General features: G+C 36.2%; 1 protein-coding gene across 1 annotated transcript in view; it reads right to left on the bottom strand.

The window, feature by feature from the left end:
* Positions 1-27,432, bottom strand: part of LOC140136036 (Golgi apparatus protein 1-like) — an 80,867-nt gene that overhangs the window by 27,912 nt on the left and 25,523 nt on the right. Inside the window, 7 exon segments of the mRNA XM_072157738.1 lie at positions 1,778-1,992; positions 2,877-3,057; positions 7,080-7,191; positions 7,193-7,320; positions 8,064-8,285; positions 21,474-21,560; positions 24,114-24,146. Of these exon segments, the coding sequence (XP_072013839.1) occupies positions 1,778-1,992; positions 2,877-3,057; positions 7,080-7,191; positions 7,193-7,320; positions 8,064-8,285; positions 21,474-21,560; positions 24,114-24,146 (978 nt within the window).

Here is a 27,432-nt window from a genome sequence, read left to right as displayed (position 1 = left end):
TTGTACCAATTGAGGCTTCATTTTGAACAAATTTCTACAATTCTGAGGACGCACATCCAATCTCAGACAGGCATTACGTCCCAGAAGCACAATGTGGGACTTACGTTTCAAACAGGTTTTTGGCAGACAAAATAAACCTAAAGTATAAGCCTATAGTTGCATTTCAGCCAGGTGCACTTAATGGAGTATATTTCATTTTTTACATAACATTAATGTAGGGCTGCTAGGAATATGCAATTGTGTTATTTGTGGCGCAATTTGCATATTTTGGCTCCAAATGTGTTTTTTGAAATTTTTTTTATTGCAATTTTGAAATTTTTTTTGCAAATTTGGAGAGCCCATTGACCTAGAGCGAAGTACTGCAATCATAAAAAAAATTGAAAAAATACAATTTTGAATCCAAATGGGGCAGATTTGTAACTTGTGTTCACTTCAAAATCTATTTAAGATATAGACTTGTGTATAAAACCAATACAATACATTTTTAGATCTTAACTAGATTATGCATATCGACCCACATTTAGCCAGACTATTCGCAAAATGAAAAGTAAGGGAACCCGGACTGTTCCATTTAAAATCCACACTACCCCTGTGGAAGATTTTGGAAATATCTTTCTCAGGGAGAGTATGTCTTTCAAATGTAATTGGTCAGGATTAATAATTTTGAAACCCATACTCCCTCTGTATTATGACTTTACATATATCTCCCACAACTGGAGTGAGTATTTCAAATGGAAGTTACCCAATTATCTATTCTATTCAAAACTTATACTCTCTTTGTGGAAGACTTTAGCTAAATCTTCCACAGGGGTAGTGTGGGTTTTAACTGGAATAGCCCAATGCATGGGAGTGTAATTTGATGAAATGAGCTGGTGTATCATTATGTTGCACAGGATTCTCTTCTATGGTGTCACATTCACCTGCTTAACACTTAAACAAGCAAACTGGAATTGCCTGTATTGACAATTGATGCTATCTGGTGTTCAAACACTCTTCTTTTATCACTTTGCTACAACATGTGTTTAGGATATCAATATTTCCCACCCATTATCTGTGATTGTAGTTAACGTTTCAACACATTAATAACTACATATCAATTTATAACATACATACATTATATATATCCTGAACAAGATAAATTGTGACACAATATGGCGGCTAAAGAAAGTATTTTTGAAAATTGAGTTACTAATAATTATTACCTTATACAAACATTAGGCTATAATATACTGAAAACACCAAATTTGCTGCCTTTGGCCTCCATGGACCAGATCGTGTCACAATTGAGGATGTTAGTTCTAAAAAAAGGGGGAGGGGAGGGTAAGTCACAAAATTATGAAAATAGAGCTAATGTAAGGTTCTGCTACAAGGGGGTTATCTACATCCTCTATGCCAGTTTCATAGTGAAATTTACACAATATCATAAAAGGGAACAAATCTTGTGAAAAATCCAGTGAATGGCTGGAGCGAACAGGCGCTATGGACTAGACCGCCTAACCAAATCCAAAAAGGGGAGGGAAATTTAAATCAGAGGGGCAAAAATACAGGTTAAGTTAAGTTTGAATGCAATTTAGACAATTACAAAATGAAGTCCAAGTGCAAACACAAGTTGCACCTAATTCTATTGAAACTGCATGAACATAACAACCTTATTTGTCATTTATCTCGAAATGTACTCAATGTGACAACTCCCTTTTAGAGCTAGCATCCTCGATTTTGTTACAGAGATAAGCCTAAAATAGTGCTATACATACAGTACAACAATGATACAACTTACCGCCTTGATACAACTGGCTCCAAGTTTCTTGTTCTCCTTGGCGTGTTCCATGAGGCAGTGAAGAGTACGTCCTTCCCTCTGTAAGCCGCCCTCACATAAGTCGTTTATCTCCTGCCGACAACCAAACACCACCTCCGGATTGATGAGGTAGTCGCTCATCAGACTCCTGCGAGTGTCTATGAGTTCCGCATCGCATTCCCCACTTATTCTTCGACCTTTGTATATAAAAAACAAAAAATAGAAGAGTTTGTTACTGTTCAGAGAAACTTATTTTGTCAGTACTTGTAAAATTCCATGACTCTTGTCTCTTCTCTGGATTTTCCATAACCAAACCAAATTCGATGACTTTACCCATGAATGATTTCTGCTGATTACACTTTAAACGTCCATGACTTTTCAAGAGTCTGTGGGAACTCGGTATAATGCTGGTTTCATACATGCTGCCGTTTGACGCTAAGCGGCAAGACGCTTCATCATGCTGCTTGCACTTTTCTGCAGCGGCATGACTATAATAAAAGCCCATACTGCCGCTCAGTACCGCTCTGCACTCACTGGCCAAAAATTGTATCCTGTTCTCATACATCAGAGTTGATCTGCCACTCCAGAGTTGATCTGCCACTTTGGGCAGAGCGGTGGTATGATCAATATATCGGCTTGCCGCTGGTCAACGCTAACGTTTCTGATGCGACTGCGCAGTCAAGCAAAATCATCGTCGGCCATGCCAATCGAAAAGTTGAGTTGGTCGGTCACAAAATAATTTTAGTAATTTTTTTTGCATGATAAATAATGTGACAGATATGGGGACTTTTTTGGTTTTGCTCCCAGAGCCCTCAAAAAATTTTTTTGATCAGAGTCCTAAGCAACAGTCGGCTAAGAACCCCTAACCAAACAATGGGCTATTCTATTTGAAATCCACACACCCCTTTGGAAGACCTGACCTTAATCCTCCACACAGGGAGTGTGTGAATTTCAAATGGGGTTGCAAGAATGGGCAACTCCATGTGAAATCTACACCCCCTGTGTGGGAGATTAAGGTCATGTCTGGATTTCAACTGGAATAGCCCAATTATAATCCACAGCCTAATGCTTCTCTTCTTACCTCTTTTCTTTGCAGCTTCCAGACATACAAGCAGGTAGGATAGTCTGGCCTCCTTCTTATGGTTAGCCTGCGGTCTGCAATTGTTCTTGCGGATTTCTTCTTTACATTTCTTCTGCAGGGCATAGTTGGCTTTGTAGTCTTCAGCGATGACTTGCTGTCTTGTTGTCAGCTTCTCTTTACACTGAAAAACAAACAACAGAATCATTGAATTGAATTGCTCAACTGGAGTACCCCCGGCCTTGATTGTCACAGCATAACTTTTATTGCTAGTTAGTGCTAATAGATGAGTCAATTTGAGTACCAAAATGGGTGCACCTAGACAAAAATGGAACACCAATGTTTTTGCTTGCTTGTGACTCTAAATAGCCTCCTCAACAACATATCCAAAATAACCAAAAAAAGGCACAGGGGAAAAAGTGTTAATTTGCTTATTTCCAAAATGGCCACTAATGCAGGCCTCAAATTTCAAAATTGAGGAAACATGGATAAAAAAATCATCTTACTGTATTCCTCTCATTGTTAAAATTCAGAAAAAGTATAGTTGACTTGTCTCAGATGTATAGTTCTTGAGTTATATGCATCAAGGTCAAATGTCAAATTTCGGTCTCCATGATTATGTACAGGGGTAAAAAAATCAAAAATGCTCAAATTTTGCTCAAATTGTTCTGCTTAGAGAAAAAATTTTAACCAATAATACTTTGCCATATCTCCGATGGTTTGTTACCTGGGTAACACGGAAACAAATTCAAAGCCCATTGAATCATGTTAATCTTGATCTATTTTGTGATGTTACCCAGGTAACAAAATAGCCGAGCTATACCAAAATTTGACATTTTACCTTTATGCCTATAACTCAAGAACTATACTTTTTCTGAATCCTAATAATGAGATCAACACAATTACCGTACTGACGCGAGTATAGTCCCACCCCGTTTTTTGGGTGAACATTTTTCAAAATTGGGGGTGGGACTATACTCAATTTCAAAAAAAAAAAAAAAAAAAATTATTTTATTTTTTAATTTTTCAGTTTTGGAGTGTCCCTGGACCTAGACCTAAATGCTAGGATCATTCATGGTTGACCTAAAAAAAAAAAAAAAAAAATTTTCAAGATGTTTTGTTATTTTTAATATGAAAATTGATAATTTGTATTCATGTCATACTCTATTAATGATTTCAAAATGCATTGAATTTGAATGCATTTTGAAATCATTAATAAGTATGACATGAATGAATTTTCATATTAAAAATAACAAAACGCAATTTTTTTTTTTTTTTTTTTTTAGGTCAACCATGAATCCTAGATTTACTCAAAACCAAAAAAATAAATAACTTTAAAAAAAAATTTAACAATTTTTTTTTTTTTTTTTTTTTTTTTAATTTCTGAAATTTTCCGAAAGTTTGGGGTGGGACTTTACTCGAAGGTGGGACTATACTCGCGTCAGTACGGTATATGATTTTTTATCCACATTACCCACATTTTTTAATCTGAGGCCTGCATTAGCAGCCAATTTAACAATTTTCCCCTGTGCCCTTTTTGGATATGTTGTTCAGGAAAGTATTTAGAGTCACTAGCAAGCAAAAACATTGGTGTTCCATTTTTGTCTAGCTCATACATAAATTAACTCGTCTATAAATGCAGGATTAAGCTATGTTTCATTTGGCAGAAGTTTATATTTTTTTTATCTAAAAAATTAGTGCTGTATTTTTCTGGAATGGGGAGTAGTATCAATACTGTAAATTCAATACTACCCTTCACTGCCTAATTCACCAATAAAATGCTTCAAAAATTTCTACCATTGATAAATAAAAGATGCAATGCTAATTAGTAATGCTAATTAGCTATGGATAATATCACTTGTATCAAATAGCACTGGTGCTTGAATGTTTGTTCACCCATGCAAGTTCAAGGTAGAATTAATTGTTTTTTTACTCATCCTTTTCCATGTTAAATCCGCAACGATAATTACATTTTTATTAAATGCCTCTGTTAATGTCTTGTGCACTTTTATGACCCCACTATAAAACATCTTAAAATGGCAATTGCGCCCAGATTCTCCAAATTCAATTTTCACAAAATTTTGATCATCTTACATTCAGAAATACAAGAAGTAAATAAATGAAGAGTTTATGATCGATAAAATAGTCACTGAAATTTCATTTCAATGAAAATGGGGCACAACTTACTGATACAAGTCGACTGCTTAGTGCCAGAAGTGGGTGAGTACAATAGCTGCCCTATGAACATTTGGCAATTTACATACAGTATATTGTACTTATCTACACATGGCAGCTACACATGGCAGCTATTGCACTTACCCACTTCTGGCACTGAGCAGTCTAAGTATAATTTTACTCCTGATCAATTTACTGCTCTGATCAATACAAAAACCCGCAATTTTATAAATTCTGAGATAAGTCTAGTTTACTTGCAATGGGTCCCACATTATTATCAGTCTTGTATTGTACAAAAGGTAATATTTGCAATGGTTTTAATTTTGCAAATTTCGTAAATGGAAATCCAACCGCGAAATTAACACCTCGCGAACATATAATTATGTACTGCGAGTATAAGGCAGGACTTGGCAATCGCGAAAATAACATCCGCAAAAAATATCTCTCTCATTACAAATCGCAAAAATAGCTGCACGCGAAAATTACTACTGACACAGTAATAGCAGCAATACAGATGTTAGCATTATTAGATTACTGAATCTATACTTCCAGCTCTGGTAAATACGACAACAGAGTATCGGTAAATATCCAGCTATTATTGTTTCTAGAATCTAATGGTTCATCATCGCATCACGACCTTTGCGTGGCAAAATAGGGCATCGCTAGGATATCAAACAAGCTCATCTCTCCAGTCACAGTTCCTTAACCCCAATATGCTTCTACACACAGAGAGTGACCTTGGGTATAAAGACTCATGTTCCACAATGTGAGGTCAAAATGTGAGCTATGCTTGTTTAACCCTTCCCACTGCAGACAAGTTTTTAAAAAATTCAAAATTCAAAAATTTAAGAATTGTACATTTTCATGACCATATTTGGAATCAGCACGAAAAATGCATGAAAATGAGTACAAACAAGCCTAGTATTGGTTCAGTGATTCTCGAAATAGCTCTTGATATTCTGAGAAATTATCTCAAAACTTGACTTTTTATCCTGAAGCCTATGGCTAGCATGGGAATGAGGTCACTGGGGATGAGAGTATATTGGCTCATAGTGTATCACTTTGCCTGAGGCATACACAGGTAAATTTGTGATGGTATCATTATTTGAAATGGTTCGGTAATCTCCATCCCACTTGTTTTTCCAAAGAGTAAAGGATGGGATTATGATCAGGTCTTCAGTCAAAAACAAGTCATTAACTCTGCATGCTAGCCATAAAAAGTCCAAGTTTGGTGATATTTTCTCAAAATATCAAGAGCTATCTCAAGAACCACTGAACCAATACTAGGCTTGTTTGTACTCATTTTTATGCATTTTTCATGCTGATGCCAAATATGATCATGAAAATTTACAATTCTGAAATTTTTAAATTAAAAAGAAAATTGAAATTTGTCGTCTGCAGTTGCCACCCACACGGAGTGGGCTAAATGCCAGTCAAATAGGAAGATTCAATGACAAGATATTAATAATGTAACATTTTCTTCACCATCCCAAAGCTTTTGACAGAATTACTTAAAATTAGCACTTTAATCTAGATGGCTATTCTGATAAGAAAGTACTAACTCAGTTTCAATCTCTATGGCCATCAACATGCCAAACACAAACTAGCATGGGCTTGAGTTCACTTTTAATTAAATTGAAGTTGAGAATTGAAATGCTTGTTCGAGATGCACACATGCATGTTTGTAAGTTTGTTTGTGTATGATGGGATGCATGTTATGGGGTGGTGGGGGTGTGTGTGGAGGGGGATTGTATGTATGTTTGTAAACACCAGCAAACAAGACACGCACAAGAAATCTATGTAGCAGCGGAGGCAAATGAAATGTGGACGTCCACGGTTCCCAAGTTAGCAATGCAGAATCAGTCTGCACTTGGACAGCTAATACAGGGTCCATGGTAAGGTAAATACAACTCAAATGTGTGTGTGTCTGCAGTGGCATAGTGAAAACTCAAGAGTGGGGTATCACTGCCCATATGTTGCCAGTGTTTAGAGTACACATGTCCCCACATACAAAAGCGACACAATACTTACATCGTCGCTCATATCCTCTTGAAATTTGTGCTTCAGCAGACATTTGTAGACCCTGCCAGAACCAGCCTGCTGTTTCTCGCAAAACCTCTCATGATCGTCTTTACAGGCAAAATAGGGCTCTGTCCAGGTGATAATCGTTGGCCGATAGCTCAGCAACACGCAAAATCTGTTTCTTACAAGAGTCGCCGAGATCTTTCACTTTCTTTTCTAGACAATGGATAGTTTCTCCTTGATTGTGAGGCTGTATGTAAAAAAAGAACTTACTATTAAACAATATTCTAAGCACCGGAGAAAAACACGATTTGGGAAGTCAAAAAACGCACAACAGTTTTCCAAAAAAATGCAAAAAAATCATGATTTTTTATTATTTTTAAAAAAAATTTTTTAATAAGTTATAGACCCTAAATTTCTTGTTATTCAAGGTTGGAACAAGAGAAAAACTGCTATTGAAAAAAAAAAAACCTTAAGTTCTGAGGTTTTTATTCAAAGCTGGATAAAGTTGTACATTTTAATAAAAATGTTGCTTCTATTGAACAGCCTGGGACATATTGAATTAACATGCATTGCTAGCTGTTCAATAGAAACAAAAGTATTTAAAATGTACAGCTTTATCCAACTTCAGAGCGCGATCTTGTCACAACGGCGCGGTACAGCAATGTGGTACATGGGCGCCGCTTGTCAGTCGCACTACAGCGCACAACCAATGTCACATTGAATATTTTTCAGAAGTCCGTCACAATATGGACTGTAAGATAATCAGTCGTCACTACGAAGCATAACACAGTACATGCGCAGTGTAAACGGCTGATTGGAATTAGTCTAGAGCACATCCAGGGCTCCGTTTTACAAAGGGGGTCATACCTTTGTGGCATTTTGAGATATGTCCATTGCAGACCAAAAAGCAAGTCAGTCTGTAAGAAAGATATAATATATACGCTAAAACCATTTCATGGTTCAACAAACATAACAGAAGGCAGCTCTTACCATGTCATCGTCTGTATCCTGTACACTGCCGCATTTCTTGCTTTGTATATCATCCTTGCACTCTTCATAGAAGCCTTGTATCAGCCTGTAATCACTGAATGTAATCGCCTTCATGCGGTTGAGGTACTGGCGACACTGTGTGTTGGTCACATTTTCCATGACTTCATACAGACACGGGAGCACCACGCCTTGTCCCTTATCAAGAGCTTTGCAATCCGAAAACTGTTGGGAGTGAAAAAATAACGAAAACTGAATTAGTTACAAAATAAATGTTACTGGTAGTGGTGGACACACTGTGACATTTGTAAACACACAAAAAAGCATGGTATGGATGGATTATGATTTTGGCTTCTTCACCACTCAATTTAGGCCTATTATTATTATAACAATCAGATTTGATTCGACCTATCAGAAGCTCTCTCTCTCTCTTTCTATTGCACTTAGCATGTGACACTGTAAAACAGAGATGCCCATGTCAACTTATCCTGAAATGGCTAGAAATTTCCTGAAAATGTACCAAAAAAAGCCTGTACTTTGTACAAAACCATCTTGGAAAATGTGCTGAAACCAGGAAATTTGCGGAAGACTGGCATCTCTATCTGCTCAACAGATATGAAGATCACTCACTTGACAGGGACACTTTAAACATTTTTGCGTAGGTTTGTTTGACACTTACAGACCCTCAATTCATGGCAGTGTTGACTTCTCATATAATGTTGTGTATACAGGGCTAATTTAATAGTCTGACATGAACCAGAAAAAAAGATTGCTTTCACGGTTACCATGCAGAGACGATTATATATCTTACACTTCCCATAATGCATTTCTCCCACCTCAATTTCCGGTATTGATTTGTCATCTAGAGCAACATGTACCTCAATGAACAGAGCACATCCAGACGTTGCAAATTATATTTATTTCATGACTATCAACCGATGTTTTAGCCAGTCGTTTCTCAACATGAAGACAAGTGGGGTGTACAATGTACAAAGAAATATGAGTGTCATTTGATGAAATGAAATGATTATCATGTTGCAAAGGATTCTGGGAAGGACAAGATATCTTCTCTGGCACGTATGTTTGTTCCAAAAATGTCCAAATCAGAATTCTGATGAATTTCAGGGTGTTCTGGTTTACCATCTCACTGATTGTCCTTTTACTCTCTATATTTTGTTCCATTTCATGATTTCAAAAATACCTGAACTTGACAAAAAGCAAAACTCTATTAAACAAATTTTAAAAGGAAAGACAAGATGCACCTTGTCCAGAAAAATGTGTGCATAAATACCTGACAATACAGTAAGCCAAAAAATTAAGGTACCAGTTGTGTTTATTCCTGTATATCCTAAACAAAGACAAATATGTCAAAATGAAAACAAACAGCCAATACATGTACTCATTAGCTCTGGTTTAAAACCTAATGAAGAATGAAATCAAAAGTTGCACTTGTGTTCTAATCAATGAAAGCACAACGCTAGTTTTAACATGCTAATCAATGGAAGCACAGCGCCAGTTCTTATGTTAGCGAACGTGTTGTGAACAAATCAATATGGCATGCAATGGAGCACACTGCAACTTTTAAATTGGAATCTTCCTTGGGTTTTTGGATCGTCGTGTCTTTATTTCTTGAACAATTTTAAGGTGGTATTGGATGCATTTTCTAGAAATTAGGAAATGCTTTGAGCATGTTTTAAACAGATTATTTGAGTAGGGTAAAGTACACTGATCAATATGCCTTTTGTTTGGAGCAAATCGGACATACGGTTTCCATAATACATCAATGTATATGTTGTTTGTATCCTATTGTTTTTGTCAATAATCAATATAGTTAATGAGCTAAAAGGACTGCAAAGGCTCATTAATATGTAATTTTTGCCAATATTTTGCTAAAAATCAATGCATAAATGTTCAGGGTACTTTTATTTTGCATACTTTTGCCCTGAAACTTGGTCAAAGTGTTTCTAATATGTTCTAATGTATTATATAGTGAAGCCGCCCTCTAATTTGCATATTTGCATATAATTAATGAGCTAATTTGCAAATTAATTATGCAAATATGCAAATTAGGGGGCGGCTTCATCTATATAAATAAAAGGAAGTCGCTAAATCTTGTGCACGAATAGACTCAGAGATGATTTCACTTTCAGCTCTGATTTATTCGTACATTGATCGGGTACATATTGCCATTAAACCATCTGAGGTTCATTTTTGCAAAAATTGATGGTAACTAAGAGAATAACATAAAAAACTGTTGTGTTGCTATGCAAAATCGCATGCAGTGGCATTGTGGGTAATAAGGACAGTGTGAACCGCGTAATAATATTTCCATTAAAAACCATACGAGAGCAACATTGCCCTGTTTTCTGCCAACTGCGAGGTGGCCAAGAAATGATTCAGGCTATCTAGATGCACAACATCGCGTACTTGAAGAATGAGCTTACGAGCTTTTCGCCCCTTCGCAGCGAGCTACGCACCCCATTTTCCGCCACTGCACCGAAGTTGGCAGCCAAGAGATTAAGGCTACGTCGCGTGAATTTTATTATTTATTCTAGGCCTATAAATGAATCGTCGTTTAGTTTTACAGCCACATTCATACGGGAGATTGAGGAATATACGGGGAACGCATTGCACTTTATTTGGTTGAAAACGGTCAAGACCAAGAATTGGCCTCAAAATCAGTGAAAATATGGTTAAAACCGGGATTTTCCCAGGATTTTTGTTGTCAAAACTCAGTGGTAGCGCGTAAGGTAACTAACTGGCAGCAGGGGTTGGCGTTAAATGCGTCGGCGTACTGAGCAATGTGACGCGCGCGTGCAGGTGCATAATATGCACAGACCAACTTAACTAACTAACTAACTAACTAACTAACTAACTAACTAACTAACTAACTAACTAACTAACTAACTAACTAACTAACTAACTAACTAACTAACTAACTAACTAACTAACTAACTAACTAACTAACTAACTAACTAACTAACTAACTAACTAACTAACTAACTAACTAACTAACTAACTAACTAACTAACTAACTAACTAACTAACTCATGAATGTAAAAAAACTAAAATAATGAGAACAGAATTAAATAGATAAAATTCAAACGGGAAATCACAAGCTAAGCAGGAAATATGAAAATGGGAACAAAATGTAGAAAAAAAGCCAAAACTAAAAGGAGAAATGTAAGAAATGGTAGATTTATAAAATAATGCATGGGAAGGGCTCAATAAATGAATAACATGGAAACGGAAATCACGAGCTAAGCAGCATGGGAACAAAATAGACCTATGCAAAAGAAACTGAAGAGAAAGAAAGGAGCTAAATGAAAAAAAAAAAAAAAGAAGAAGACAAAAAAGGTAGGCCTACCCTATTATACAGGTTATGATTACAGTAACTAAATGAAGCGGGAGCAAACTAAAGAGGGAAAGAAAGAAACTAATCAGGAAAATTAAGGGAAAAAAGAAGTTAAAATTAGAAACTAATCACGAAAAATAAGAAAAATAAATAACAACTGAAGGAAACAACAGGAAATCACAAGCTAAGCAGCTGATAAAAATGAAGCTATAAAGGGAAACAAAACTGAAAAGAAAATGGAAATGCAAGAAGGGACAGGTTTAGAAAAATAAAATTTACCTTTCAATGATTCTACCTTTTCAGTAATTCCTCCTGTTTTAGTGATCGCTCCCATTTACTCATCTAGCGGGGACCCGCGCGAAGCGCGGGTATCCCGCTAGTTATATAATATATTAGAACACATTAGGAACACTTTGACCAAGTTTCAGGGCAAAAGTATGCAAAATAAAAGTACATTTATGCATGGATTTTTAGCAAAATATTGGCAAAGATTATATATGTAACTAATGAGCTTCTCCAGTCATTTTAGCTCATTAACTATATTGATTATTGATAAAACAATAAGATATAAAGAAAATATAAATTGATATATTTGGAAAACCGTATGTCCGATCTGCTTCAAACAAAAGGCATATTGATAGGTGTGCTTTGCTCTACTCAATTAATATGTTTAAAACATGTTTAGAGTACTTTTATAATGCCTCCAATACCACCTTAACAAATGAGGTCTTAAATTCAAGCTAAAAGATTTAGCTGTTAGTTTCTGGTTCCAATTATGACATGTCTTTGTTTAGGATATACAGGAGGTGAACATAACTGGTACCTTAATTTTTTGGCTTACTGTATTGGAGGTACCTGAATACACCGAAACCTAACCATTATCAACTGTTATCAGTTTTAAGTCACTGTGGGTTGGGTTACTACAACATCCCAGGAAGCATGTTATGATAACACACAAGATCTATTATATGAACCTTTGGTTGCCTTAATACTGGGTCGTCACAGCGTAAACATCCCTGGTTTAACTGCAAGGTTAGAATTTCACTGAGAATTTGGAAATCTGTTCAGCCTAATAGAGATTTATTTTAAAGCGGGCACCTATTTTGTAGACACTAGCATTTTAAACATGCTCATCTGTATGGACAAATGAAAGGGAGTTCAGACATTCAGAACAGAGTGTATATTGCAGGGGCGGATTTAGAGGGGGGCGCACCCGGCGTGCGCCCCCTCTATTTTTTGCAGATCGGCGCCTGATTCTGTGTATTTCGTGTATTTTTGCAGAGCGGCGCCTGACTTTGTGTGGGCGCCGAGCCGCGGCGGTGGCTTGGCGCCCCCTCTATTGAAAATTCCTGGATCCGCCCCTGTATTGTGGGTAAAAATCTGGTGGGGTATCGCGGGCGGATTCACACAGCATTTCAATGATGATTAACTTTAAGTTGCACTTGATAACAAAAATTTTTAATATTTTTTTACCAACTCAACTGATAGGTCTGAGTATCCCCACACTTTGTTTCATAACAAACAAAAATTGTACTTTATAGATGTTGCCAGTGCTGTAAACGATATATGGCCATGCGTTTTGAGTTGGGCCGGTAATGCGTTACATGTTTTCGCGAGATGAAAATTGCATGTTTTTTCGTTTAGATATGGATATCTTTCACATATTATACCCAACATATATAAAAGTATACATACATTTTCTTGCTGCAAATGAACCAAGGAATCCAAAAATGCACTTTAAAATGGCACAGGGTGTAACACTAAGGAGTTATAAATTGAAAATACCAAATATTTTAGGGAAAAATGTAAAATTTGACAAATTTAAAAAAAAAGTTAGCTTCACCCCACATATTTAAAAGTTCCATATTTGACTCTTTACAACTTCTTTAAGGTTTACTGTATTGGTCTCATCACAAGCTTTAATTTGACACCAACTACATATGCTGCATATTAACTGAGAAAATTAAAAAGATGAACCCTAAAATGTCACGCGCATGTAACATCTCCACCTATTTACTGGCCCAACTCAAAACGCATGGCCTTATAGATGGTATCAAAAAGTTCTGCTCAAAGTTCATTCCCACGTCTGTCTATGGGAGGATTGTGTTATTAAATCCTGTGTCGCGTTCAATATTGCACTATGTACTCTTTTCTGAATTACTGAATCGACTGATTCTTACAACCCCAATATGTTTGTATGTCACTCATCATACTCCACAATTTCAGGTGAAAGTTTTGATCTACATGTATGATTGTTGAATGGATGTTTAAAATGAACTGTGCAGTTGGAGATGAGACTATTTTGGTTCATAATGGGAGTGAAACTAAAATAGATCAGCTTTATATTCATTCCATCACCTTGTGAGAAATATAATCTGCAAAGAGTGGATGTACATAGCAGCAGATACATGTGTATATTGTGAACTGACAAATAAACTGAAGATGTATGGGGGTTCATAGAATTGAGCACATGATGATCTGATGCAGCGTCAAGGGCATAAACTGCGAGTCCTCAAATTAATGAACCCTGTTCACATATTCTTGAACTTGGAAGTGATTATATGTTATGAAAATACTAACTATACGTATGTAAGATGTAACATTATTAAAAATGTAATCATTTTACTTTTTTTATATCCCACGCTCGTCACGGTATAAAGCAGCCGGAAAGTAACAAAATAGGCTATTCCAGTTGAAATCAACAGTCCCCCCCTACGGAAGGCATGATCTTTAAATCTCCCACACAGGGAGTGTAGATTTCAAATGGAATCACCATTTGAAATTCACACTCCCTGTGTGGAAGTTTAAGGTCAAGTCTTCCAGGATTCAACTGGAATACAAAATGTAGCCCGAAATTGTTATTGACCAGCTCTCAACCAATCACATCTGCCATTAAATTAAATAATAGAGCGATTACGATTTCCAAACGTACGTATCGACCGTACATGTACGTGGAATCTAATCAAAATCACTCTTCTGTGACAGGATTCCAGATTCCACGTACGTTCGATGCCTTTTCCGCCATATTGTGTTTCTTTATTTTTGATGTAGTTGTATATTTTTATATGGAAATAAATGAATGAATGAATGAATGAATGCTGCGTTTAGAAATCGCAATCTCTCTAATAATTATGTGTATATATGAAATGTATTTGAAGCCATGGAACCAGATTTAAGGTTGATACCAGCAAATGCAAATTTGTGTAAGATGCCAAAATATGGATGAGTAGAAAAATTGATGTTTTTCAAACACACATACCTTAAAATCTTTTTCATTGGTTAGATTTTTTTGTGGATACAACTGAAAATAAAGTGTGTCATTAGTAATTTTGTGATGCATATCATTTCTCCTAGCTAAAACATTATAGTTTGCATTAAAAAATAATTCACCACTTCCTCTACAGTGTAAATATACATTTCCAACTTTGTTTTTCATCTGAAACAAGTAACATTATGTGTATGCCAAGTTGTAGTATAATTGGCGACAACTCTCTAGTCCGAAGTGTTCTTAATACCAAGGTTCGCTAGTCCGAACACGTAATTTACCATTTTGCTAGTCTTAATTCTAAAAAAGGTTCGCTAGTCTAAATAATGGGTTCTCTAGACCGAGGGTTCGCTAGTCCAAATAATAAATAAGGTTCTCTAGTCCGAATATAGAATAAGGCTCACTAACCCTAACCCTAACACTAACCCTAACACTAAACCCTAACCCTTATTCTATATTCGGACTAGAAAACCTTCGGATTACCGAACTTAATTTGGTTTTCGGGCTAGCAACCCTCGGACTAGAGAACCTTTGGGCTAGTGACCCTTCAGACTAGAGAGAAATTTCGGTATAATTTATGATATATTTAATATTGTGGTAGATTCAATGGTACAGATGTTACATGCAGTTTACTCTTCATGAATATGATATAGATCTATAGATAATACTGCAGTACCCAACCCCAATTATATTTACCAGGAAGTAATCATATTTCCCTTTTGTTTTATATTTCTTGTTATCATTTGTTATCAAAACCTGCACAATGTGTGCACATGATCAGGATATTATGATATAAAATGGGGAAAATTTCCAATATGAAACATGATAAACATTTCTGTCTCAATAAATATCAGTCCCTGGTCTTCACTCACCGAATAGTCTTCAAATATGACAACCAGTTCATCCGAGTGTCTTCCGAGTGACACTCGGATGAACTGGTTGTCATAGTTGAAGACAAGCTTGCGGATATGTGTCCTCGCACATGGTACAACTCGAGTGCACACTTGATTATGTTGTGAAGGATTGACCCGTAAAGCCATATTGTACGATCTTAGAATATGAAATTGGTATTTTTTTTCAAACCTGATTTTTTGGCATATATTTGTAATGTTTACACATATCCCAACTTGCACCTAAATGGAATCAGCCAAATTTGTTGTGTTTGTAGGTCAACAGAGCAAAGTTCGACATAAAGTCACAAATTCAAGAAATTATGACTTTATGTCCTCCTATAGAACTGCATGTTAAACAGCCAAAAACAGCCAAACCCTTCCCAACAATTATTACTACTACTAGTATTATTTCAGCATTTTGAGTACAGAATAACAAATTTAAAATTTTAAGGAAGGCTTAAGCATTCTGAAGGTCCAGCCACGATGTCGCAATTTATTTTCCGATTTTATGCGATGTGTAAACTACAACCTGTTGTATCACTTTTTCCCCTTTCTTCTTCCATAAAAACATATCTCAATAGACACTTCATACTGATCCTGCTGTGCTAGCAGTCTCCACAATTGCCTGGACATTTTTGCATTTGTACAAAATAGAAATACACTATTTTGATGACTACATCTACACAATGCCAAGTTTACACTGATTGATGTTTTCTCAAGCTCCCTCCTAGGGGTTTGCCATTCATGTTGCATAGCCAGGAATGAAATGATGCGTAATTGTTGAACTTTTATTTTATTTGTTGTAGATGCCAGTATTATTGCCATGGAAGAAAAAAGCTATATTGACTAAAATATGTTGATCTTTTACTCTCTTTTACTGCTGTGCCTCTGCAATTACAGATTTTTCATATGGGTGTCCATCTTTGCTGTTATTTACAATTTTAAGCACACATTACAAAATTTGTTGGATTTTAACCTATCAACTGGGGACTGATTTTTATATCAACAATAGGGGATGCATTCTGCATTTTTAACCAGTTTGCAGTCAATTGCACATATCTTAGCTAAATGGGGACAGTCCCCGGTTGCAGTAACGTCCACGGCTGAAATGTCAAGTTTCATCAAAACATCTGTGTTTGACGGCAAACACACCCCTACACCCCCCCACACACCCCTGTCTGTGTTTGCCTCCAAACATGGACATTGTGTTTTGCTATCTAACCGAGGATGTGTGTATGATGTTCTCATCGCCTAACCGTGGACTAAAATGGCGGATTTTTTTTGTGTATAATACGAAACGGAATTTTAGCCATCACCCTGCGGACGGTAGTTTTTACATGTGTGGTCCTCGGTTTCAGGCAAATAGCATTTAAAGCATCTAGCATGCATTTGAGGGCTTTTGCAGCAGTTTGAGACCGAGGACAGTCCTCGGTTGGAAGTAGGTCCACAGTTTAGGGTGAAAAATCTTGTGTGTGTCCTCGTTTGTCGGCAAACACGTACGCACACATAGACACCCCAAACATACAGTCAGTCAAACAAACACTCATATAATGCTAAGGACCATCAATGTCAGGATTTTAAAAAAACATATTGGCCACTCAATATTGATTTTTAAAATCAAAATCAATTTCCTATCAGTTTTTATTTTTTCATTCTTTGCTGGTATGGAAAGTCTTTCTCCTTGGGACCCCAGTAGTCGGATATCATCACCTTAGGACCCCAGTTGTACAAAAAAATGTATCACTTAGGACAATTGCTCAATTTCAGTCCTTTTCCCTGAATTTTCAATACTCTTCAGTAAGTGATATCGGCGATATCGATATTAATATTGGATAGTAAATTTATTGATCATTATCGATATATCAACTGTTTAAAATATATGTACACAGCAACTGATTCTCTCAACAAAATTCCTTTGCAATTTTTTGCAAATTTACTACCGGTAATTCCAAAATTCTTGCAGCGTATCACACAGCTTGCAAAACAGAAAATAACAATTCCAGCAAAACCTCACATTTACTGGAATTGAATTTGGACGAGTTCTCCCCTCAGGGCTCTCAAAATGGGACTTGAAAGTAGATTGTATTTGACTACACATATGTAAGGAGTGACTACTCCCTATTCCAGAAAAATACAGAACTAATTTTCTGGGATTAAAAAAATATTATCCTGTTTTGCAAAATGAAACATAGCTAAATCCTAATCCTTTAGTTAGTCCTAACTGGCAATAAAAGTCAAATTTTAATATTTGGTCAATTTTTGGAAATAAGGGCCAAAAACATGCGTTTTTAGGGTGTTTTTCGTATGCTGTGACAATCAAGCCCAAAGACTTGTATCAAGACTAATTTCAGTTTATGCAGTCTAATTTTTGGAAAAGACGTGTTCCATTCTGATAACCGATAATTTAATTAAAGATCAACAAAAAAGTAAAAATTATAGCAAAATTTATGCATATACTCAAGATTTTGAATGCTTAGACTTGTTCCAAGTCTTTGATTTTTGTGACTTGATTGTCAGAAAATATGCCGAAAATGCATGTTTTTGGTTCTTTTTTCAAGAAATTAGTAAAATAGTGATTTTTTTCTTTTATTGCCAGTTAGGACTAACTAAAGGATTAGGATTGGGCTATGTTTCATTTGGCAGAACTTGATAATATTTTTTTAATCCCAAAATATTAGTGCTGTATTTTTCTGGAATAGGGAGTAGACATAATCTAAAATGCAACAAGAGAGATTAATAAGGGGAGAGACAGAGAGAGACCAGATTTTTTTCTCTGAGGAGTGACAATAAGCAAGTGGTGACCTGAATTCTGCCGCAAACCTAATGCCAGTGAGCATGCATGCGTTGCCCATCTTTGTCTTTTTCCTTTTTAGATGCATTCAAGTTGAGTGGCACATTTCATGCCGACTCTTGTGTATTTCTGAAATTAGTTCTCACTTTTGGGGACTGCATGGTCAGGATCCAAACATTATCAATGACCACCAAAACAGGAGACCTCACTGGTGCCTGTTTGATCTATTTGTTAGCAAATTTAAGGGGTTGATTACCCACCTTTACACTGTATTTTATGTGGAGCCTAAGCAGGGATGCAAATTGTGCGGGAGCGGGGAGCACCGCTCCTAGGAAATGAGAGTCAAAATTGAGGAAATAATGCCATGGGAAGAAAAAAGAAAGAGAGGAAACAGGAGGAGAGAGAAGAAAAGAAAAGAGGAGAAGGGGGAAAAGAGGAAAGAAAAAGAAGAGGAGTGAGGTACAAAATAATAGGGAAGGGTGTGAGGCAGTGAAGCTACTGAATGGAAGAGAGGAAATCTTTAAAGGCACTGTACTGGTTGTGCAAAATTTGAAGGAATTCACATTATTGTTCAAGAATAAGAGCAAAATAGAGGAAGGTGTTGGTGTTAGAATATGGAAATGGGATATGGGATTGAATACCATAGGAGGTATTCAATGTAATTTAACAGGAAAAAAGAAGTTGGGTGAAGGCAGGTGGAAACAGGGCAAATATCTGAGGAAATATACAGAGGGGCGGCAATCATATCTGAGGAAATTTATAGAGAGGTAGCAATGAGGATTTTACAGTGTATCAATACTAGCCACTGAGAAGAGGACAAACTGAAAAATATTGTGGAAATTTAAAAAGAAGAACCATAAAGCACTGAACAAGTTGTGCTTCCTCTGACAAAAAATTTAGAGGAAATGGGAAAAAGGAGCCTCACACCAAAATTGACCCCAAACTAGTGTAAAATACCATTTGTTTTGCGCGCTACGCACGCACATTGTCCTCATAGTACTGGTAAAGCCTTTTTTGCAAGCTCAAAAGACTTAACATAATGAGTCGCTCTAAAAATACACGCTATGTTGACATTCTCAAGTGCAGAATAAAGCTATTTCAATCATGGTATGATTGAGGAAATCTTGAGCCTATAAAAACCTTGCGCCTGAGGAAGAAATCATAATTTGCACCCCTGAGCCTACATTGTAAGAGCACATCAGATATATCGAATTGCATAAGAATGTTATAGGAGAATGAATAAGAATTTTATTTTAATTTAACAGTCATCTAAGTAAAATTTATAAATCTAATGATATTTATTAAAGTTTATGTTGCTGGGAGGAAAAGCCAACAGTCATTTGAAAATTTTGACTTTTCGTATTAAAAATATACATTTTTTCCCCAAACCCCTAAAAAAAAATGTGTATCGTCAATACGAAAAGGTCAAAATGTCAAAAAACCAAAATTGCTCATATTCAGAATGCAATTCGATATGTCTGACGTGCACTCATGACCCACAAAAAAATACTGTGCAAACGTTGATATCCGATCCCTAAATCGATTTTTACGAGATTATGATGTACATTTGTACCACAAGGAATCTCCAGCAGCAGATTGAAAATTTCTTTTCTTTCAGAAATTATAATTTGTTTTTAAAAAATACCATATTTATGCATGAGTCACACGCAAGATGCACTGTGCTAGATTCACCTGTTAACTGGAAACCCATTAGCTATAATTTGCTTGTTAATGTGCTTTCACAGCTGAAAGTGATGATATCAAATAAATTAACTGATATAATAATAAACCCAGTCATGTAAGTATTTATAAGCTTAAAATATGTACAAAAACACAGGCGTGAGAATACAATTCCATGATTCAAATAAAACCTGTAGGACAATTCTGAAAAAGCAGGCAAAAACGTGTAAAATGTGGCAAATATGCTACAAAATGGATTAAATAATAAAAAAATTTAAAAACAAAAAAAAACAGAGAAATTTGGGCAACAAAAAGTAGAAATTCCTGCTATTTAAATTCTCCTGCCTGAATTTTGAGCAAGTTTCTTTGGAAAAAATGAATTTGGTAAAACATTGTATCTTGTGCCACCTATACTACATGAAAACATGCATGTAGGCCTACTTGAAACTTTCTTTGCCAAACAGGTAACATTTTCCCTTAAAATCACCTACCTAAAATGTATGTCCCTCACATTGAACATGAGAATCAAGTGAACCTGACTGTATGTTGTGTATCTTGTCCCATTGTTAAGTGGCTTCACCTAGACAAGCCTTGAAATAAGCAGACTGGAACCAGGAGAAATTTGTTTTTGAACATTGCTCCTGGTTCACTGGGATTTTACAACAACCAATTTACAAATAGTAATCCTTTTCTGCATATAATACCAGCACTACTGCATCAAGTGCAAAACTGTAACCAGGAGCAATTTGTTCTAGAAAATTGCTCCTGGTTCATGTGAATTGTACAAGGACCAGGAGCAATTGGTGGCTTTACGAGAGCAAATTTGCTCCCCGCGCCCGCTTATTTCAAGGCTTGCACCTAGATTCATTCCCTCTCAGCTGTGTCCACAACAGTAGATAGCAGAAACCATGACCATGACATTTAAAGCGAGCTTGTCTTAAAACAAAACTCCCAAGGACAATTGATATGAGCAATTCCAGTTGAAATCCATACACCCCCATATGGAAGATATGACTTTAACCTTCCACACAAGGAGTGTAAATTTCAAATGGAGTCACCTATTTAGGTAACCTTGTTTGAAATTGACACCCCCTGTGTGGGAGATTAAGGTAATGTCTTCCATAAGGGACGCACCATTAGATTCTCAGGGTGGGGGTAGGAAGTTTTTCAAAAAAAAAAACTTTCCCCACGAACACTAAAAAAAAAAAAACCTTCCCCACCTAACTGTGTATAATGCATGAAATTAAAAAAAAAAAAACTTCCGCCTTGATGAAAAAAAAAAAATTAGCGCCTTCAAGGCGAAAAACAATTTCTTCCCCGACCCCAACTTCCTACCCCCCCCCCCTGAGTATCAAATGGTGCGTCCCTAAGGAGTGTAAATGTCAACTGGAATAGCCCTGTAATGACTCTTCACACCTATCTATCTCACCTTGATCAAATCTTCCTTGCATACTTCAAACGCGGCTGAGTCAAACCGTGCATCCCTGGTCAGATTCAACTTGTACTCCCACAGAAACTGTCAGCAAAAACAAACAACAGAAAACAAGGATTAATATCAAGTATTTTTGCAATGGTTAAATTCCAGGGGGTGGTTTTCAGTGAAAATGAGGATATGGAGATGTGCGGTAGATTTGGGGTGCATTTTAAGCCATTTTGGTTTACTGATGGCCCTCAATTTCATGAAATTTTGCCAAAAAAATTCGGGTCTGTTTTGCATTAAATTTGTAATTTTTGGAGTCACAGCCACATTTCCCCACCCAAACCACAGTTGAGAACCCCCATCCCCCTCCCCAGGTTAAATTACAGCATGATTCTTTATTTGCGATCATTCTAAATCAATTAGCAATCAATTTCTGGACAAGGAACTCATTCTAATTAGGTACCATAAACAGTCCCTGTTCTAATTGTCTTGCTTGATTACCCAAATATAACTGAGGGAACAGATCCCAGCTGGGAAGATTTATATTTTGTACAATGTTATTTGTATGGGTTTCTGAGTGCAAGTCCCGGAGACATTTTAAAATTCCTTGTTGTTGTTTAGATTTAGGTTAAGAATTTGGGCCGGAATTATAATCATGTAGGTCAGATATCAGGGTAAGATGAAAAAGAGCAAGATCCTCGTTTTTTAAAATTTCTTAAAATTTGAATCGTTTAAAAAGGTAACGAAAACCCTGTTGTACCGCCCAGCCAAATTGTAAATTTTGGGAATTTATTTTCCCTTGTATGTATAAAATCAGCCATTGTTTTGGCAAAGATTGATTGATTGATATTTTTTTTGCTAGTTTAATTCAATTTTATGCTTTCAAATTACCAATATTATATAATAGTCTATGTCAAGACCCTTGAGAATCACAAACCATTTTGAGGGGGGGGAGGGGGACAGCCCTGACATTGAGTGGTTTACTCTAAATTCTGTGAGTGAGTGGTACCCACTACCCAGAAGTTTTTTTCTGTAACACATACTACAATTATTACACCAGGAAGAAGAATATAAAATTCTAGCAAATTGTGTTTAAGGAAACTCTGCCTATAAAATAAGTCTATTCAGACTGACACATTTTACCATTAAAATTGAACTGTTGAAATACTGCATACAGTCAGTGAAATTCTTTATCAAAGGTAAATCTGTAGAGCAACATCCCACATGTGTCGTCAGAGTCTTATGATTCATTCAGCCTTTACAAGTTTGCGCTTCAGGGCATGAACTTCCATTCCCAAGTTGACGATGATCTGGTGAAAAACTAGAAATGGGATCTACAGAAATTGCAGAAGGGAGGGGTAGGCCTACATGTATGTCAAATGAGGACAGTGCCCTTTAAAGCAGTTTCTTCCCCAATTCCAAAGTAAAGTTACCTTTAGTCTTCAGGTTTTAGTTACCAAATTCTAAATGTTCTTATATATTTATAAAGCATGTTAAGACTTAGAGATCATTAAATTACTTTATAAAGGACTGACCATAATTTGTCACAGGGGGGGAAAGGGGGTAGGGGATATACGCTGTAGAAGTGACGTCATCATTGGATTAACTACTATAGCAATGGATGAATACAATTTTTGAATGTACCGCGCTGTACTACAAGCAGGTTGCACTCATCACCTGTGTCTGTCTGCAATCATAGATTGAATACAATACCGCTCTTTTCAATGATACTAATCTGACAGGTGCGAGTGATTAGCATTTCTTTGACATCTATGGTTCAATGCATCGGTACCGCACGACCGTTGTAGTGCAGGGCAATATAGTCAAAACTGTATTCATCCATTGCTATGGCAGTTAATCCGTTTTTAAATAATGTTACTTCTACTTCTACGACGTATAAGGGAACATTTGATTTCTGTCAAACTTTATAGTGGCAAATATACTATTTGAGTGAAACTTCAAAACTTGCAAATTTAAAGTTGCTAAAACAAATTTTGCCCAGGACTGAGGAGAATCATTTAGTCAAATTGAATGCAACTTATGATGCTATCCAATTACATCTATATTGCTAATATAAACAACCTCAGTAGAATTAATTTGTGTTTTTCATACGTACCAGGCTCGGTTAAATCAATATTACAAATCATTACAGAATTACCCTGAAGATGACTTCAATTTAAGTCTGATAGTGTAAACAACTATAACTACCAACTCCAATTAATTATACGGTAATCTTCTGCACAATTTGAATTTTAGTTTGAAATCAAATTACAAATTTTTCTTTTCCTAAAAAACAGGGTCTTAGTTACAACAAGAATTGTCTTTAAAAAAGACAAAGTTCACGGATCAGGTGTACAGGCTGTATGAAAATGATTGGTACACATCAGTTTCCAGTGATTATGGACATGACTGCCACATCAAAATGCAACATAGGATCTGCATAATTTGTTGATTAATGTCATAAACAGTCATATACAATAGATTTATGGTCTGGTCATTTTATCATTTTAAGGGGATCCAATATTGCATTTGGAAGAACCAGTCTTTTCAATAACTATCAAAACTGCTGGGAATCAATCATTTTGATACAGCTTGTAAAGTAATTTGTTCTAATTCCAATGCAAAAGGAGAAAGTAATATTGTACTTACATGGTTGCAGCCCACTGATATGTCTGAGTTATCCTGTAATGTAAAAACAAAGCAAACAGAATGGATGATTAATATCATAATTCACGTTCATGTCAGATATTACAAACAAATTAGCTTAACTCCAAGAGAACTACCTGCAAATTGGCCAAAGAGAAGTTTTCATTATCAATTGGACCAATCAGCAACATTGTTAGAATAATTTTAACACAAAAAAAAATTGGGGTGAATTATTTGCAAAGCTCCATTCTGATTGGTATAAATTAAAGTGAAGATATCATGTAATCGACCAATCAGAGGCAATGTTACATCGGCAGGTAGTGCTCAGGGGGTTAAGGGGGTTAAAGCTGCAAAGAGAAAAGACCTGTGCACAAATTTCAAGACAACAAAGTTTAATTACTGAAAACTGTGTGAATTTGTTAAAATAAAAAATTTTGATTTTAAGTATTGTTTTTTTATTAAAAATTTTCAATGTTTATATTTTTGATGTCATGAACAATTTTGGTCGCAAGCACAAATCTGCCGGAAAAAAAATCACATAAGGACGATACTGATCATTCCACTTTCTTTTGAGACAAATTATTTTGTAATCTACGAGCCAAAACCTCATGGAATTTGAATGTTACAATATAATGTAACTTGTACCACAATATGCAAAGTCCTGTCAATCTCCCTCCTTCTATAATCTGTGGTTGACTGCCATTTTAACAAATGGGCTAGCTTGTACATGTTGATCAAGCCATCAATCAATTCTTCACATTATTACACCAGTTGATGGAAAATTATTGTTATCTGTATCAAATACAAGCACACTCTAGCATTTAAAAGTGAAAATGCCTGGCATGTGATGGTACCATTGTATGAGTTAGTTATTTGCATTTTCAAGCCTGTCCTACTTTTGCCTGTATAAACGGTAATTAATACAAAATTCAATGAGGCAGAACCAAAGACCGGGACCAAAGAGTACTGACTTGGCCTTGCTTGTATGCTTGCATGGCAAATATAGTGTACCGGTCCCTAGTCTGGATAATTTCGCTTAAAAGTGCCTGGCAAACTTTGAATAAAGTGTGCTGTCTGCATGTAACATTTTGTGGCAAAAATGGGAGCTAGACACCGAGTGGGTAAACCTTTGAAATGCTCATAAACATACAGACACAAACTACTGTTCGAACTCGATTTCGAGCTCTTGCTCAAAAAAAGCCAGCAAATGAACAACACACCAAAATTGGCAGATAATATCTATCGTTTCCGCACAGGGCAATTCCAAGTTGGTACGATTTGGATATAATCTCTTTTTAGTCAGACTTTGTTTAATAATCACTGTTGTGGTATAATGTGAGCTGCGGACTAGTTTGCACAAAATTCTCACCATGACCCTCAAATAAAGTGATACAGTACTGAAAATAAATTAGCACTGGTTCAATGCTGGATGTGACAAACCATCAGTGAGGCCATCACGATCAGAGGAATTTCACACCTTATTTTAGGCTTGTTGGTGTAAAGAAGCTTCTGATTGCTTCTGCCTATAATTTGGAATCAATTTAAAACCCTACTAATTAACAGCCCTATTCAAGATTCCCCACCCCTTGCCAAATTTGCAAAAGTTTTCAAAAGGTTGAAAACATGGATTTTCAGAGCTAAAGATGAGGTTGAGAACCAGAAAGCCACATCTCACAAAGGAAAAAGGAACACTTTGTATTGTGACTTAAGGCTTTCTGGCTCTCAACGTTCAACATGTAAGATGCACCTGTTTTTCTCAAATGCCTTAATTAGAAATGCTCATCTATCCACATGCAAAACAAATGATACACAATCACTGCTGTATTAAGAAAACTACTCCAATTTGCTTCAAACAAAAGACATATTGATCAGTGTACTACTGTACTCAATTACTGTCCAAAACATGCCAAGGGCATTTCCCAAAAGAACCTTCATTATTACATAAAGCATTTTGCTAGGCAAATCCAATGAAAAAGCAACTCACTACTTTAGCTTTTATATCATATTACAATTTTCAATTTCAGCAATTTATTTGGAATTAATTCTTTTTATTCTGACATCTACACATGACATGTCGCGTGACATAGGATTATGAAAAGAAAAAAAACTAGAGCAACTGTGCCCTTTGCAAGGGCACGAGGTAAGTTAGGCGGATGACTGTGATGATTTGATCAAGCAACAACACTGCGCTGAATAGTATGATTTTAATAAGATTGTTTCATTAATTGCCGTTTTAATAAACCTTAATCGTGGAAAGCTGGCATTTTGAAAACTTGACCTTTGACCTCTGTATGACCCCCTTAATGACCTTAAATGAATTTTAAAATATTTAAAACATGTTAAGAATGTCATAAGGATCATTGCATTTAAATTTCAGCTCAATTGAAGCATTTTGAAAACTTGACCTTTGACCCCTTTATTGCCCCTTAATGACCTTAAATGAATTTTAAAATATTTTTTAAATGTTTAGAATGTCATAAGGATCATTGCATTGAAATTTCAGCTCAATTGGAGCATTTTTAAAACTTGACCTTTGACCCCTTTATGACCCCTTAATGACCTTATATGAATTTCAAAATATTTTTTTAATGTTTCAAATGTCATAAGGATCATTGCATTTAAATTTCAGCTCAATTGGAGCATTTTGAAAAACTTGACCTTTGACCCCTTTATGGGCCCCTTAATGACCTTAAATAAATTTAAAAATATTTGAAACATGTTTAGAATGTCATAAGGATCATTGCATTTAAATTTCAGCTCAATTGGAGCATTTCCGGTTAAAATGACCTTTTTTGACCCCTGTGACCCCTTGGATGACCTCTGACGTTAAACAACCCATAACTTTTGTAGCCAGCTACCCAATACTGCTTGGGACCGAATCTGGTCGAAATCAGATCGAGGCTGTGAAAGTAGTAGCCAATTGTGAGAAGAAGAAGTAAGAAAGAAAGAAAGAACTAGAGCAACTGTGCCCTTTGCAAGGGCACGAGGTAAGATTAGGCGTATGACTGTGATGACATCATCACGCAGCAATACTGTGCAACGTTAAATTTGACCCGACCTTTGTCTTCGGTTGACCTTTTCGGTTTCATATTCTGCGCAACGTTAAATTTGACCTCGGATGACCTTTTCGGTTTTACACTCCCCAAGTGTTAGGGATCATTTGCCGCAAGTTGCAGCCTGATCGAGCAACTTTAAATTTGACCTGACCTTTGACCTCACATGACCTTTGCGGTTTCATACTCCCCAAGTGTCAGGGATCATTTTCCCTGAATTGCAGCCCAATCAGAGCAACTTTAAATTTGACCTGACCTTTGACCTCAAA

Source organism: Amphiura filiformis, chromosome 16 (genome assembly GCF_039555335.1).
Source record: "Amphiura filiformis chromosome 16, Afil_fr2py, whole genome shotgun sequence".
Classification (NCBI taxonomy): Eukaryota; Metazoa; Echinodermata; class Ophiuroidea; order Amphilepidida; family Amphiuridae; genus Amphiura; species Amphiura filiformis.
The sequence above is the reverse complement of the archived record's forward strand: the minus strand, read 5'-3'. Positions and strand labels throughout refer to the sequence as shown.